Genomic DNA, 17,519 nt, shown 5'->3' on the forward strand with positions numbered 1-17,519 from the left:
GCTGCTGGAAAGCTGGTCGAGTGTCTGCTTGTGTACACTGACCCCCGAGTTTAAATTTAACCCAGTGATCTTACCGACGCAGGGTGCTGGAACGGGACGTTTTAAAGGGATTTGCTCGGGGGTTTGACAGTTTGAAAATAAAATGGAGGTTTTGAGTAGTTTGGACAGTCTCTGTTGAGACTCCTGTCATGTGGGTTCTGTTTGTTTTGCTGTAAGGTCCGGGCTAATGTGTTGAGTTGTTGTCTGAGCGTTAGCTAATCAGCCGTGTCGTGAGAGTATGAACCGCGCTGGGAAGCCGAAAGAGGAGGGAAGGGAAGCGGGGTTCAGAGGAGGATGAAAGTGGGATCTAATGATAACTCACCGGACCGCACAAATTACAGCTTTGCATGTGAAATGAAAGCCTGCGAGTCGCAGTTTAAAAGGAGCTCACGGGCGGCAGGGTGGAGTCGGCCATTAGAGGCATTTATCAGCCCTGTGAAAGGGCATGCAGTACACTGCCGTGTGTGTGTGAAACAGACTGTGTGAGTGTGAGTGTGAGTGTGAGTGTGTGTGTGTGCGTGTGTGTGGGACTGAGTGAGTTTTCTGTGTGAGTGTGTGTGTGTGTGTGTGTGTGTGTGTGTGTGTGGGACTGAGTGGGTTTACTGTGTGAGTGTGTGTGTGTGTGGGACTGAGTGGGTTTACTGTGTGTGTGTGGCGTGTGTGTGGGACTGAGTGAGTTTTCTGTGTGAGCGTGTGTGTGGCATGTGTGTGTGTGTGAGTGTGTGGGACTGAGTGGGTTTACTGTGTGTGCATGTGTGCTTGGACGTAAGCGCACGTGAGTGTACACTTTGTTTATGTGCATGCGTGCTTGAGTGTGCGCACACGTGTACACTGTGTGTGTGTGTGTGTGTGTGTGCGCGCGCGCGCGCGCGTGTTTGTGTGTGTGTGTTTGTGTGTGTGTGCATGTGCAGTTGTGTGTGCGTGTGTGCGTGCGGTTGTGTGTGTGTGTGTGTGTGCATGTGCAGTTGTGTGTGCGTGCGGTTGTGTGTGTGTGTGTGCACTTGTGTACATATGCCTGCCTGTCCATGCCTCTCACTGTAGTGTCTCATTTGCTGAACTTTCTGGTTTCCCTCCTGTTTTGGCTGTCGTGGGTAGAGTAGGGCTTGTGGGTAGAGTAGGGCTTGTCGGTAGAGTATTGTGGATAGAGTAGGACCTTGTGGGTAGAATATTGTGGGTAGAGTAGGGCTTGTGGGTAGAGCATTGTGGGTAGAGTAGGGCTTGTGGGTAGAGCATTGTGGGTAGAGTAGGACCTTGTGGGTAGAATATTGTGGGTAGAGTAGGACCTTGTGGGTAGAGTATTGTGGGTAGAGTAAGGCTTGTGGGTAGAGTAGGACCTTGTGGGTAGAGTATTGTGGGTAGAGTAAGGCTTGTGGGTAGAGTAGGACCTTGTGGGTAGAGTAAGGATTGTGGGTAGAGCATTGTGGGTAGAGTAGGGCTTGTGGGTAGAGCATTGTGGGTAGAGTAGGGCTTGTGGGTAGAGCATTGTGGGTAGAGTAAGGCTTGTGGGTAGAGCATTGTGGGTAGAGTAAGGCTTGTGGGTAGAGCATTGTGGGTAGAGTAGGGCTTGTACAGAACGCAGTGGTATGTTGAAATACCTGTTGAGTGGCATCAGGGCTGAGCCCTACAGGCACTGGAGCGTGGGGGTGGGGGGGTGGGGGCCTTAGTACTGAATTTCATAAATCAGAAATTGAACTTGTGTTGGTGTGTGAATTGGGCAGTGCATGTTGGACTCATTAGATTGTTTATATGGACACAGAACCATTAAGCTACTGTGACATTACATTGATTAACTTGTCCCTCCTGGATCGTCTTGTCAGCAGGTCCTGAAGGTAACATGGGGGTCGCAGAGGGGGGGTCAGGGTTACCCCTGTAATACTCGTTAGCAGTCACACGCAGCTTGTCTGCCTCTCGGTTTGGTTGCCGTGCCACGCCCTGCCTTGCCCTAGCAACCACAGAGACATTCTGATCAAACAGGGCCAGCCCTCCCTCTCTGGACGTAAACAGCCAGTTACCAGGCTCCAGGCCCTCAGGGCCCGGGACGGGGGCCTCACACAGCCTAATTTTAGGAGGGGAAGGTCACCTTCTGACGCCCTCTTAACGGGAGCGTGGACAGGCCGCCTGTATTTTTAGCATTAGCATTTATTTATTTATTTATTTATTTATTTATTTTCCTTCTTAAAGCCCCCCGAAGCGGTGTCATGCGGTCCGGTCGCAGACGTCATCGCTCGTGAGCGAGCGTTTCTTCGCATTCACATTCCGAACATTGTTTCGAACAAACGCTTGGTATTAGTTCTGAGCTGCTGACTCTGTGGGACCATGGGAAATGCCTGTTTGATGTTCCTGGACGCCCCCCCCCCCCGTAGGGCTGGCAGATTTATCGCCTCCGCATCTCCACGCTGAGCAGCTGCCTGCCAGCCTCGCTAAATCCAGAAAACACCAGAACGCGCCGCGTGAAGATTTAAATCGCCGCGTCGGCTGGAAACGAAATCGGAAATTTCACGTCTGTCCCTCGGCTCACGTGCACGCTCGCGCTTAAAGGGACGGCCGGCCTAATTTGAGCCCAATTTATAAACACTTTGACAAAAAAGTGAAGTGAAGCTTGGATCCTTGAGTGTGTGAGAACAATGCAAAGTTAGCCTAGCCACCCAAGATTGGGTATAGTTCCCCTTTAACCTTTGGGGGTTTTTTAAATAATGCAGAAGTCTTGTTTCGTTGTGGTAATCTCACCCAGAGACGAAATCTGAATTGCACATTGAGGATTCTGATGACGGTGGTTGGACGGTTATAGCCTGTAATGTAATCGTTTAGCTGAGGCAGTGGAAGAACGTGGGCCTATAAATCTGCACGCCGGTTCCCCCTTTAAATCCGAACATTACTCTCATTGTGGATGCAGGGAGACGTCACATGTCTAGCGAAGCGTGGCGTGTTCCCAACAAACAACCGTTACAAATTACAGTCTCACAAGAAACCCGGTCGAGTCCACTGAGAGCTCAGTCTCACAGAGACGCTCCAGATCACCGACTGCCTCTCCTTGTCTGTACAGTGTGCCGTCACTGTTATGCTCTACTTTCATGACAAACCCAACAGGCTTTTGCTGCAAAGTGAGAGATTTTTTTTTTATTCATGCAGCAAGCCCAAAACAGTCTGGATCTAACATTGGGTCTGTCCAGACAAGCTTGGATTTAATGTTGTATCTACCAAACCAGCCCTAATATCAACAGTGGACATCTATGAAAACTAGATGTAATCTAGCACTCGCCCTACCAAGACCAGCCTGGGTCTGACTTTGGGTCTGCCCAAACCAGACCGAGGAGGTGTGGGAGGCAGAGGCCGGATGTGGAGGGTGGCCCAGGCATTCCTAAACTGGCACGCACGGCACCGTTGCCCAATGTGGTCTGTGGCACGGAGGTGCGAGGTGTGAGGCGCTGAGCATTGTGTTCATTCTCCTCTTCCTTGTATGGGTAACAGTGGCAGGTATGCGTCGAGCGGCCCGACCTTTGAGCTGGGCTTGGTGCTGTCATACCACCGTTGGCTTACTGTACACATGGCAATGGCGCAGATTAGGCTGAATAACGCCCGGCTGATAAGGCCATTATCTCCCCCTGCGTGCCTTTCCCCCGATAAGCTATATTTAAACTGAGCTACATAAACCGTGGGCCTGATGCTTGCTGATTCCATACCTCTCCTGAAGCTTTGGGACCACACCGTGGAGGTTCTCACCGTTCCTGTCCCAAACCAGATTTTACTTTATTTTCCCCCTCCGCCACCTGACTGTTGCTGTTGTGAAACCTGAAACCTGAGCGAGCGAGCGAGAGAGAGAGAGAGAGAGAGAACGCGGGTCTGAGGAGCGGGGGAACGAGCTCACCTGGAGCTCTGCTGGTTTGGGGGTGGTGTCCATCACAGCTGCAGAAATGGATCTTATTACACAGGGATTAGGGGATTAAGGGGATCTGGGGATTACAGGAGAGAACTATGGTAACTACCGGTTCCTCTTCTCGTCCGGCCCCATTAAGGTCAATTAAGATTGGTTACGTTGTCGGAAAACAAGCCTGTTTTTTATTTTGCCTGACTGGGTTTTTGTGAATGTGGATTCCCCACTGAATTTCTCCTCTTCAGTTCTGCTTTGAAGGAAGAGATGGGCAGCTCTGAATCTCCAGGGCCTTCTCAGATCTGGCCCTCGGGGTTTACTGCTGGTTTTTTTGCTGATGGCTAATTGGTTGGCTAATGCTGCTGATTGGCCAGAGATCCCACTCACCTGGTTTCCCAGGTATAAATCAGTCCCTGGCTGGAGACCAATGGAAAGCAGCAGTAGTACGGGACAAAATGGCTGCATTTGCATGTCCCTGTTAGTTTAATTGATGGCTGTATTCACTGGATGTTGTCTTTTTTCCCCCATGTGTTCATTCCTCTGGAATTCCAGTACTCTTCCAACATATTCTCATGCATTTAGTGTGAAATCGCAGAGATGTTGTTGCTCAGTGCATGCCATGCTTTTTGCCATCTGAAACCATTTTAGAAGACACTGATCTTTTACTGTCAGCCTGTGAACAGAAATGCTTGCTTGCATCATGTCACACTACCTTTGAAACTAAGGTGTGCTTATGTTACTGTAAATACAAGCACACCTTAGTTTCGTAAAAAGGTAGTGTGGCACGATGTAAGCAAGCACTTCTGTATAGTATAGTTTTCGTTCACATTAGGCCTAACTAAATCATATCCATATATGTATGTGTATGTGAGTGTGTGTGAAGCCAAAATCATATGTATATATTCAGTGAGCACTAGTTTGAATTTTGTGCTCATAAACCTGTGATGTAATTTAGTGCACTTTACGGGTTATGCTCCCAGTTTGTTCTTATCTCATAAGAAGTTGTCAACACAAGCAGGTTTGAATATTGAGTAACGCAGGCAGACCTCATTAACCTACCATTTGTCTCTCCTGTCAGTTGGGCTGAAAAGGGTTTGTAAACTCTCCTCACTTAAAGCCAGCACATCATGCCATTAATGTTCCCAACGGAAAACCGACGTCATGAGCAACACCTCATCAGAGCTGCAGAGGAAGCCTTTTATGACATCATAAACTGGCACAATTGCACCCTAAATGTACACTAATGTATCATTTTAAAAGTCTGTTATTCAGCAGGTTTTTAAATAATGTTTTTTAGATCTGTAAAAAGTCTGGGGTCCAGTGCAGGTACGGTTGCCCATAATCGCTGTCGTTATTGCCTTTGTTTCTTGTGTCAGTATAAGAGAGTGTATTGTTGGAGCAGCGTGCCCTTTGAGGGCAGGTTCCTGTTTGCATGTGTGGCGTACTGCACTGTGCAGTTATATGAGCGCAGCTGCTCGTGCGCACGTGCGTGAGCTCGTGAAACGAGCGATTGTGAGGGGAGGCACACGAGCGCTGTGCCTTGGCAACGCAGCGCTGCCATAAATGGCCACGCGAGATGGAAGCGCCAGCATCGGGCTGTTTGCTCGCGCGTAATCAGCACGCCGTCCGATAAGGGCGGGGCGGCCGCCCGGAAAGATACCGCCGTTTGGAAGGCGCTGTCTCCGTCCGCGCAGATCCCGTTCGGCTTCGCTTCCTTTCGCGTTCGAATCGTGGTTTTGTGTGGCGCGCGACGGTGCGAGCGACGGTGCCCTCGGGAGTGTGGCACGCGTTGCGTAAAGGTGAGCCAAAACGTCTCTGTTAAACTTTCGTGGAAACGCGAACGCACACGCCTCTCATTCCTGCGTTCTCACCACCCTGAGAGTGATTAATAAACAGCATCCGGCAGGACTGCTCTGTCATTCCTCCGGCGCTGGGTTGGGCTGAATTCACCCAGCTGGACCCGGTTGAAGTTTCGTTATTTCTTATCCTGCGTTGAGCAATTTAGTGAGTTTCAGAATGGGTGTGCACGCGTATCGAGTCACGCCACGGGAATTACATTAACATTAAAATAACTAGGTGTGTGCTCTTATCTAGAGTGACGTAATGAAGTGGAGAACATCAGCTTTAGTCTGGGGAATACAAATACGTGATATCACCAAGAAGGCACACTTATAATCAGTAAGTGAGCACTTAGCCAAACAAATCTACAGTTAGTATTGTAAATACAGCTACATGGTTAATGTGCAAATAAAGAACACTGTAGGTGTCTTTCAGTCTCGGGAAACACCACGATGACCCTGCTTATTTGTTCATTTTTTGACGTTTTCCCAGTTTGTTTTAGTGATCCTCTTTGTATTATTGTATTGTCCTGGCAACATGTATTCAGATGTTGCCAGGGTAATACTGAGAGCATGGATGTCTGTTTTTAAAATTGGTACTGTATTTGAGCTGTCGTTGAGCCTCTGAATTTTCAGACAGAAGAGCGGTTATCTTCAGCAATAAGGCGTTTTATCGTTGGATGCAAAACTGGCCTGTGGTACGAGTCAGCGGGGTGATATGGGTGCATTACGATAACACAGAGACTGTGACACGATCCGGTCATTTCACGAGTCAATTTTACTACAGCCAAATCTACCGTGCGATTGCATTCGGCCTTCTCTTGGCGTGGGTAGCAGGGCCCTGTGTGCAGGGATGTGGTGTCGCTGGGAGGTGCTGGGATGTGGTGTCGCTGGGAGGTGTAGGGGTGTGGTGTCGCTGGGAGGTGCGGGGATGTGGTGTCGCTGGGAGGTGTAGGGGTGTGGTGTCGCTGGGAGGTGTAGGGGTGTGGTGTCGCTGGGAGGTGAGGGGTGTGGTGTCGCTGGGAGGTGCGGGGATGTGGTGTCGCTGGGAGGTGCAGGGATGTGGTGTCACTGGGAGGTGCAGGGATGTGGTGTCACTGGGAGGTGCAGGGATGTGGTGTCGCTGGGAGGTGCAGGGATGTGGTGTCGCTGGGAGGTGCAGGGATGTGGTGTCGCTGGGAGGTGCGGGGATGTGGTGTCGCTGGGAGGTGCAGGGGTGTGGTGTCGCTGGGAGGTGCTGGGATGTGGTGTCGCTGGGAGGTGCTGGGGTGTGGTGTCGCTGGGAGGTGCAGGGATGTCACGGGGAGGTGCAGGGATGTCACGGGGAGGTGCAGGGGTGTCACGGGGAGGTGCACCTGTGCAGGTGGCACCCTCAGGTGTGGTGTCGGGCTGCCGGGAGGAATGCCGTCGAGGTGGTTTTCTCACCTGTCAGCAGGTTCTGCAGTTCAGGCGCTCCCACAGGCGCTCCTCTCACCGCCTGCTCAGGAATGCTTCTGCGGAAAGGGCTAAGACCGCCTGCTCAGGAATGTTTTGGCGGAAAGGGTTAAGACCGCCTGCTCAGGAATGCTTCGGTGGAAAGGGCTAAGACCTCCTGCTCAGGAATGTTTTGGCGGAAAGGGCTAAGACCTCCTGCTCAGGAATGTTTTGGCGGAAAGGGCTAAGACCTCCTGCTCAGGAATGTTTTGGCGGAAAGGGCTAAGACCTCCTGCTCAGGAATGTTTTGGCGGAAAGGCTAAGGCCTCCTGTGGCTCGCCGGGCGGTAAGAAACGTGCGCGCTCAGTACTGGGCGCAGGTGGCAGTTGCGACATAAGCGTTTGTTGGCAGCGTTTCTAGCCCCGGGGCATTGTGGGTACTCACCTGCTGCAGTCCCTCAGCGCGGCGGGGGTACGCCGTCCCACCGGTTATGAGTGGGGGATCCAGCCAATCGCTGCAGCGGGTTCCGGTTAGGAGTAGGGGAATCCAGCCAATCGCTGCTGCGGGTTCATCCGGCTCCTTTGTCTGAAGTCAGGCCTCAACAGGCCTATGGAACGCGCGACTGACTTACTGAAACCACTAAATAAGACATTAACGTTTATACATGAATATAAATATTAATATTGACATTTTAAAAGTGCCGTGTTTTTGCCGCTTTTATGTCTGAGATGGCTTTGGTTGTGCTGACTGAGTGTGAAGTAACAGTCTAAAATTCAGGAAATTGGCCAGATTTAAAACCACTGGAAAATGATTGTCTTCTTTGGTTTAGACCCACCTGACAGTTACATTACATTACATTACAGACATTTAGCAGACACTCTTATCCAGAGCGACTTACACATTTTTTTTACACAGTATCCATTTATACTGCTGGATATATACTGGAGCAATGCAGGTTAAGTACCTTGCTAAAGGGTACAATGGCAGTGTTTTAATTGAACCTGTGACCTTTAGGTTACAAGACCAGTTCCTTCCCCATTACACTACTCTGCCACCCGCCTGACGGTGGTATGGAGCATGTGGGCTGAGCCAGGCTGCTTCCTGCATTGTGTAACAGGACGAGGGGTAATTTGTGAATGTGAAATCCTGGCGGCGGTTCATCGGGTGGGTGGATCAGCGTTTATTATTCGGGTATCGCCTGCGTGGCGGGGAGACGTCAGAAGCTGCTCTCTGGACCGGGAGGCGGAGCCGGGGAACGTTCTCACGCACGGCGACGGGCCGCAGGTTTCCCGTAAATCACCTGGGCAGAGCGCAGGGATGTCCCTGACGACACGCGTCACACAGGACGCACCCAGAACACGCTGTTCCTGCTGCTCCACACAGTCAGGGCGCTGCGAGTCACCACAGGCCTTTTAAAAAATGTACCGTTTCTCCCCCAAAACACGACGCCACCGTCCCCAGTGTCTGAGCTTCTGAGGCGGTCGCCCTGCTCCTGCAGTAAAGCCAGTGCTTTAACCCTGTAATGCAGGTACAGGCTGTTTTAAGTACAGCTTTGGGACATGCAGCTGGTGACGCCATTTTGAGGTTAAGGCCTCCCTGTCCCTTTCGAGGGGTCGTCCGGGGAGAGTCGTCGTTTTGGGACGGACAGGCGGAAACCCGCTGGAATGTTCCGGAGTCACGCCTTTGCTCTGTCTGGCGTGGGAAGATGGCCGCGGGCCGCTCTGTGAAGGGCTCTCCCTGTGAGTGCCGGGGCTCTTGGCGATGGCAGACTGCATTGTGGGAAGGCAGAGATAATGCGCCGCTTTGTAAACCGCGTATAATAACGCGAACGACCCCGGAACAGCTGGGGGGGGTGGGGGGCGTCAGTGGAAAGATCACGGGCAGGCGTGTTTTTGCGCAGAGCCGTATTGCTAACGGTTAGCCGATGTGAAGGCCACAGGAAGTGTACACAAGCGCGCGACTCTTATTAAAACGCGTTATCTGCCGCGTGTTTGCTGTAGATCTCCGTCCTGCTGGTTTGTGATGTGGGCGTCTGTCACTGGAGCGCATTCAAAATGTCTAACGGCTGGTTTTTATGCATCTGCGTATGCAGGTGTGTGTGTGTGTTTCCATTTCCTAAACAGCTTCATTTATTTCTTTTTTTTGTTTGGATCACCTGGACAGCTGTTATTTTAGGTGTCCAGAGGAGCCCATGTTGGTGTGGTGCTGTAGGAGTAAGATCAGCCGTCTGAAAGTAGCGTCTAAGCCCCTGTAACCGAAAGCAATCGAGTAAAAACAGCGTCTGTTTGTTGTGGGTGGAGCAGCGTGGTCCAACTGTGAAGAACACAATTGGCTCCCGCACACAGACCCAGCCGGCCTCCCGCACACAGACCCAGCCGGCCTCCCGCACACTGACCCAGCCGGCCTCCCGCACACTGACCCAGCCGGCCTCCCGCACACAGACCCAGCCGGCCTCCCGCACACTGACCCAGCTAGCCTCCCGCACACAGAGCACGTTGAGCTTGTGTTGGGACTGCAGTGGCGATCATGCTGTCTGGAACTGACTCTGAATCAGCACACGCACACAGTGCAGCGGTTCCTCTGTTTTATGGGAGTGTTGTCGAGCGTCCTGTTGCGAGCGATTACGTGTGAAATGACTGTAAGGGACAAACAGACCGTATGTGTGAACAGATGGGTTCAGTTTCTCTGTTTTATGAAGTCTGTGGGCCGGCTGGTTCGGTAAAGGATCGGTCTTCGCAGTGTTTTCTCCTCAGGAGTCCTGGGGCAGTAACCGTCCCCATAAGCTGCCGTTAGGTAACAGGTCTTGTGTCAGACTGTTCCTTAATATCCCCTTTCCAGCAGCGCCATAAACGCAGACTTTGTTCCAGAAAGCAGAAGTGTGTTTTTTTTTTTATGGTGCTCATAAATCTGCGAGCTCTGGATTAGCCACCGCACTGTTAGCTATGCTAAGTCACTAAAGGTTCATGGCTGCACTGTTAGCTATGCTAAGTCACTAAAGGTTCATGGCTGCACTGTTGGCTATGCTAAGTCACTAAAGGTTCATGGCTGCACTGTTGGCTATGCTAAGTCACTAAAGGTTCATGGCTGCACTGTTGGCTATGCTAAGCTACTAAAGGTTCATGGCTGCACTGTTGGCTATGCTAAGTCACTAAAGGTTCATGGCTGCACTGTTAGCTACGTTCAGTCTCCAAAGGCCATTGAGTGTATCGCATCCCCCGAACAGGTACAGCGATGTTTCAGACCTCCCAAACATTCCCCAGCCCCGACCTGGGTCATACGGTGGGGGGTTCTGTGTACTCCCCTTTAAACTGTCCCAGCTCATATAGATCTCCCCCTTTTTTGGGTGGGGTGTTAGTGTGACTCCACCAGTAGCGGATCCACCCGACACGAAAAGCGTTCCTGGGGCCGAGGCGTCCGGCGGGGTTCTGTTGGCCCTCCCCCGTGGAACGCACCGCGTGGAAACGCACGGCGGTATCTCACTGTCCTGTACCGCTAGCCCCCCCCCCCCCAACCCCTCCCCGTGGAACGCCGCGTGGAAGTCACGCGGTTCATCCACTGTCCTGTACGCTACGCCCCCAACCGTCCCATCACAGAGGCGCGGGGTGGGAAGGTCCGGTTACAGTGGCGGTCTCATTGATGCGTTCTGCAGGGTGTGGGGGGCCTGGGGTGGAGGTGGGGCGGGGGGTGGGGGGGGCCTGGGGTAGGGGGTGTGGCTTGGGGTGGCGGGGGGTGGGGTTGGGGAGGGGGGTGGGGGGGTTGGTTTCTGGCGGCCTGGTCGTCGTGCGTGTTTACTGCTGACCAGGCGCAGGAGCTGCTGTCAATCATTTGCTCCGACTCGGCCAAAGAACGGGGAGAAATTCCTGAGATGTTTCCGCCGCCGCCGCGTTCGATAAAGGAAGCGCGTTCGCTATCGGCGAGAGCGGGGCCTGTTTGCGGGTGTCACTCAGAGCTGGCCGAGTCAAGGTTTCTCTCGTTCATCAGGTCCATCTGTGGCTTTTTTTTCCCTTCAAGGACTAATCATCCATTCATGGAACTGGAATTTACGACCTGCGATAAACAGCCCTAACCTGGCTGAGCACCTGGGCCCTCTATCAGTGCAGCGGCTGAAATATTATCTGCATGTCCAAACTGCTGTTTTCACCCTGTCTCATATACCCAAGGTTAGGATGTCATCCCTGTTGAATACACAAGGCTTTATTATTTTTTTTGTTTGGTTATTTTTTGATGAGTATCAGAATTTTGATAGTGAATAAAGGCTGTATTGCTATCGTGGATTATTATCATAACTGTATTATGTGATGGCATGATAATCAGATGTGGGAACATCAGAGGCTGGCCCATGTGACTCCTTCGGCTGGCTGTGGCCAATCAGAGGTCGACCGGGTTGAAGCAGAGCTGTTATTGGATTAGGTGGAACTGTACAATAGGCCAGGATGGGACTGTGAACCCCCAGACTGAGGTGTACTGTAGCATGTAGCACCGGACCGGACTTCCCTGCAGGAGGCAGCGGTCACTGGTCTGACGGGTTTGGGGTTTTTGATTTCATTTCGAGTTCAGGGAAGTGAAAGTGAGATTGGATTCACCAGTTGAAAATGGCCGCTGTGTTCTTTGCGGAATTAAAAAGTGAATGGACTGGATGTCAGTTGCTTTGCCTTAGTAAAGTGAGTCTGGCCCAGGTGGGGGGGGGGGGGGCGGTGACGGGGTGGAGGTGGGGGGGGCGGGGTCTGGCCCAATCCCACTGTGCTGGGGCGAGGGGGGTGGGGGGAATTTGGCGGAGCTGTCAGGGTAGGCGCTGCGGTCCAGCTCAGAGCACGACCTTATGTGCAGAGGGGTGGGGGGCCCGGGGGGGGAGGGCGGCGGGGGGAGGGGGTGACGGGGGTGGAGGTGGGGGGCAGGGTTACGGGTGTTCGCTTACATTAGCCAGGGTGTTTTCACTCTCTAGCGCTTGCAGTGAGTAAACACAGTGGTTTTGCTAAGCGAGGTCTGTACACGCCTCATTCTTATTTTATTGACATTTTCTCAGGCTGCAAGAGATTAAACACACACATACACATTTACACTCACACTCACCCATCTCTGTTCTTTTTCAGACCAGAAGAAACTAACAGGAGGCTGAAGAATGTAAGTACACATGTCTGTCTGTGTGTGTTTGTGTGTGTTTTTGTTTCTGTCTTTGTGAGTGTGTGTTTTTGTTTCTGTCTTTGTGAGTGTGTGTGTGTGTGTGTGAGTATGTGTTTTTGTTTCTGTCTGTATACCTCAGACCACCTTGTTCCTCCAGAGCCTTTTGGATGCTGAAGAGCTATCTGATTGGCTGATGTAATTGCTGTACTGCCATTGATTCTGACTCTCTGGAGGGCTGTGAAATGGGTGAATCTTGCTGAGTAGGTGTGGTGCAGAGCTGTAGCATTATAAACACAAACACATTTGAGTGATGCATTCTGGGTTTTGTAGTTGGTTTTTCTGGCCTGTTGCCTCTTCACTCTTTACCTATGACTTTGCCGAACTTCACAGAAAAGCTTGATGGAGCAGAAGGTTCTGGATCATGTGGGAACAAACGCCCCTCTGCAGCACAGGCAGACAGACAGACAGACAGACAGACAGACAGCTTTGCCTCAGGCAGATAGACAGACCTCCTGCACACACTTATCATGGAAGCATCCGGAATAAGGCTGGCTATAAGTATAAACATCAGTGACTGCAAAAGCACAGGCTTGTGTACACCCACCCTCTGGCTGGATGCGGAGGAGTTTCCTAATAATGCTTCAGCCTCTTGGCGAGAGACTTAATTACAGTAGTTACTGGTTACTGTGTATTACATCAGGCCTGAGGACTATGGGGAAAAACAGAGGGAATCAAAAGGAAAAAAAACGCGAAAATGCCTTTCCATTGGAATCTGCTCTTAAAAGTTTCCTTGTTGCAGTAAACATCTTGAGCAATGAAGTCCCAGCCCTCCTGAAGTTAGCCAGGCCTTCCCACCCATCTCTTCTCAGATGAGAGAGCAGCATTAGCTGCAGCTGCAGGAGTGATGTGTATTTATGTTTATTTTTCTTGTCTTTTTTCTGTCTTTCAGGTTTTAATAACCATCTACTGGCTCGGCAGAAAGGCACAGGCTGACCCCATCTATAATGGACCTTACCTAAAGCTGAAAGCATTCGAAGGGTTACTTGGTCTAGCGCTCTCTAAGGTAAGCACGTGGTCTCTGGGTCTCTGGGTCTGTAGACGGCGTGGTCTGTGGGTCTCTGGGTCTGTAGACGGCGTGGTCTGTGGGTCTCTGGGTCTGTAGACGGCATGCTGTGGGTCTCTGGTCTAGCGCGTGTGCTGATGTGCGGTCTTGGTCTGTAGACGGCGTGTCTGTGGGTCTCTGGGTCTGTAGACGGCTGCGTGGGTCTCTGGTCTGTGACGGCTTGGTTGTGGGTCTCTGGGTCTGTACGCATGTCTGGGCCTGGTCTGTAGACGGCGTGGTCTGTGGGTCTCTGGGTCTGTAGACGGCATGCTGTGCGGGTCTCTGGGTCTGCAGACGGCATGCTGTGCGGGTCTCTGGGTCTGTAGACGGCATGCTGTGCGGGTCTCTGGGTCTGTAGGCGGCGTGTTGTGCTGATGTGCTGGGTCTCTGGGTCTGTAGACGGCGTGGTCTGTGGGTCTCTGGGTCTGTAGACGGCATGCTGTGCGGGTCTCTGGGTCTGTAGACGGCATGCTGTGCGGGTCTCTGGGTCTGTAGAGGGCGTGGTCTGTGGGTCTCTGGGTCTGTAGACGGCGTGGTCTGTGGGTCTCTGGGTCTGTAGAGGCTGCTGTGCGGCCTGGGTCTGCGACGGATGCTGTGCGGTCTCTGGGTCTGTAGAGGGCGTGCTGTGCGGGTCTCTGGGTCTGTAGAGGGCGTGCTGTGCGGGTCTCTGGGTCTGTAGAGGGCGTGGTCTGTGCTAGCTCTAGCGTGCGGCTGGTCTTGGCTTCACTAGACGTGCTGGTAAAGGATCCAGTGTCTAATCATGCCTCCCTGGCTGCGGTGTCAAATCTCCTCTCATACTTTAGACGGTTTCTTCCTGGCTGCGCGTCCAGCGCGTCTGTATCCCTCGCGCTGTTTAAAACACGCGCTTAAAAGATTTTCCCCCCATTTGCCCCAGAGGGACTGGGCCTGACTGCACATTATGTCACTAGTCATTCCCTGGCTCAAGTATTTCAATCCGATTAGCTTTTACACAAGTTCTAATGGGCCAGGGCTGCGTGTGTGTGTGTGTGTGTGTGTGTGTGTGTGTGTGGGGTGAGTGTGAGGTGAGTGGTGGTGTGTTGTGGTGTGTGTGTGTGTGTGTGTAGTGTGTGAGTGTGCGAGTGTGCGCGTGTGCGCGTGTGCGTGTGTGTGTGTGTGAGTTGACGCACTCTCTCTTATGTACCAGTTTGGTCTACTGGCCCAAAAGGAGTTTTCGGTCTGTTATTTTGTTGTTGGGCATAAAACTTCCCACAAATGGTCTACATCTGGTAGCAGTATGTCCCTGAAATCATGACTAACCTTTGGAGAAATGACAGAAACGCATTAGTTGAGGTGTGGGGTAATTTAGCTGGTTAACACACTGAGAGCTTTGGATTGGATGATGGCTTTGTGGAGCAGGGGCCTCAGATTTTGGGCCTTGACGAGGTGCACGGACGGCGCAGTGGCAGCTCCTCAGGGTCTCCTCCTCTTCCTCCTCTTCCTCAGGCTCTCGAGGATCCGGCCAACCCCAGGGTGAACGTGAGGGACAGCGGGTTCAGTGACAGCTGGTACACAGAGAAAGAGGAGCCATTTCCCCCGCAGCCCAGCCACAGGAGAGAGGACTCTCTGGACAGCTTGGACTCCGTGGAGTCAAGGACACTGAGCATCTCTTCAGACACAACTCTAAAAGGCAGCAGTGAAGGTATGGGGCCCTTAGACCCAGCTGTGTGATTGGTGCACCCTGTGCTGTTCTGCTCTGTGATTGGTGCATGCTGTGCTGTTGTGCTGTGTGATTGGTGCATGCTGTGCTGTTGTGCTGTGTGATTGGTGCACCCTGTGCTGTTGTGCTGTGTGATTGGTGCACGTCGTGTTTGAAGCTGTGTGATTGGTGGCCGCCGTGTTTGAAGCTGTGTGAGGCTGTCGTGGCCCACCCCAGGGCTGTTTACTCTGAAGGTGATGCAGGTTCGAGCTGTGTGAGAGGAGCAGACAGACAGGCAGGCTTGCTGATGGCTTTCTCTCAGCACCAGCACCCACACAGCTGGGTTCACCTCAGGTCCCACCTGTCTGCACCGGCTCTCTGAATAAACACATCCTCGCAGTCAAACAGGCCCTGCAGGCGACTGGATGTTTGCTGTGTGCGTTACAGGAAATGGGCAGCTGTGTAGTATAATGGTTTGGTTACTCCAAGGTTGCGGGTTCAATTCCTAGCGGGGACACTGCCACTGTACCCTTGTGACTGAACATGAATTGCTTCAGTCTATATCCACCTGGATGAATAGATGGAATGTAAAAATGTGGTATGTGGATAAGAGGGTTTTCTAAATTCCATAATGTATATATGTAATGGTATGGTAGTGTTAAATGTCAGATTAATACATTCTGCCGGACTGCTAACTTTTACATTCAGCTGCATATACTGGGTCATCAGTAATGACTGCCAGCTCTGTAATGAGAGTTTGCAGCGGTGTGTCTGAAATGCAGGCAGACTGTGTGACAGGGATGGATAGGCAAAGTTAAATGTGTGAATGTTTAGATGGAAAAACTCGTATAGTTCACTGAAGTTAAATCCGATATCATCCATAATGAAGACTCCACAATAAACTTGAGCTGCTGCCTCTGCTTTGCTGACGCTGAAAAAGAATATTTATCCTGGCCGCTCCAGAGCCATTCATTAAAGACCACGGACACTTTTATTCTTTCATATAATGGCGCTATTACCACGTTTGATGAGAAAAAGGCTTTTAGCTTTCTGTAAATCAATTTAACCCATTTTGCCTGTGAGCCTGTTGTTGTTCTAGAAGTGTGAGTTTTATCTGCATTTACATGAGCCTTACCTTTACTCTGATTGGTTACCCCTTGCCTCCTAGGCAACAGGTGCAATAGCCAACTTCCCACTTCTGTGTTTCTAGTTTATTTTGAGTGGTAAAAGATGAAAGCAATCACACAGTGCACTCTTGTGGTTGGCTGCTGTAATGTAACTAATCAGTGCGTGGTATGCATGAATATTTCTGCAGGAATTTGTACTGGAAGTTCAGGTGGGAAGGTCAGGAATGCGCAGGTGTGGTTCATGCCCCACAAACATGTAGCTCCATCAAATGCCTGCCATCCTTGTTGGAACCGTGATACTATTTTTTTCCCCCCAGTAAGAGTGCTTTGAAAGAGCACCACTCGCACACTTACACACACACACACTCGCACACTCACACGCACACTCGCCTGCATACGCACACTTACACACACACTCGCACACTCACACACTTACACACACTTACACACACACACACGCACTCGCACACTCACACGCACAAGCACACTCGCACTCACGACACACACACCACCCCACTCGCTGCACCGACTACACCACTCACACGCACACACACACACACACACACGTTTTCCCCAGTGGTGTGTCCTGTACCCAGAGGTCAGGATGCGAACCCAAAAGACGGAATGTCCCGCTGTGTCTTCGCAAGGCATTCCGGCACATTCCGCGTTCGCTTGTGAGCGGTGGTGTTGTTGCTGTTTACAGCGTCGGTGCTCTGCTAGGGTGCTGAGCCCCCCCCTCACCACGCTCTCCCCCCCCCCCCCCAGGCTGTGGCAGCGACGCTGAGGCAGACCTGGGCTACAGGATGACGGAGAGCAAGGACGGGTTGCAGTACCGGCGCTCGCTGGTCGTCGAGCCCAAAGCCGCCGCGCAGTTTAACCAGTTCCTGCCCACCAAGGACAAGCCGTCCGGCTACGTGCCCGCCCCCCTGCGCAAGCGGCGCGTCGAGCGCCAGGAGGACAACCGCCGCAGCTGGGCCAGCCCGCTGTTCACCGAGGAGGACGGCACCTTCGCCAGGTAACGCCCGTCTGTCTGCCCGTCTGCCCGTACGTCTGTCCGTTTGTCTGTCTGTCCGTCCATCTGTCCGGGCCCCACGCCCCGACCCCACCAGGCCTGGGGCTAATGCTAGCCAGCGCTCGCTCAGTTTTGGCGTCGGCTTTGCGGTCCGGACGCCATTTTGAACCGGATGCACGCTGGGAAGACCGTAAGCGCTGTGTTACCAGGGAAACGGGATTGAACCCTAACCCTTACCAGACAAGCGCTGCTGGCCCTGCTGGAGGGAGTCTGCCCCCCTGAGCTCAGGCCAAGCGCTCCCTGTCTGTGATGTTTCCTGTGTTTGTACCTGCTGAAGTGCGG

General features: G+C 52.1%; 1 protein-coding gene across 1 annotated transcript in view; it reads left to right on the top strand.

Annotated features, from left to right (window-relative positions):
- The window catches only part of lmo7a (LIM domain 7a), a 66,941-nt gene that overhangs the window by 24,347 nt on the left and 25,075 nt on the right, over positions 1–17,519 (top strand). Inside the window, 4 exon segments of the mRNA XM_064311571.1 lie at positions 12,249–12,279; positions 13,229–13,342; positions 14,846–15,041; positions 16,931–17,180. Coding sequence (XP_064167641.1) covers positions 12,249–12,279; positions 13,229–13,342; positions 14,846–15,041; positions 16,931–17,180 — 591 coding nt within the window.

The sequence above is a fragment of the Anguilla rostrata genome, chromosome 15 (assembly GCF_018555375.3).
Source record: "Anguilla rostrata isolate EN2019 chromosome 15, ASM1855537v3, whole genome shotgun sequence".
Taxonomy (NCBI): Eukaryota; Metazoa; Chordata; class Actinopteri; order Anguilliformes; family Anguillidae; genus Anguilla; species Anguilla rostrata.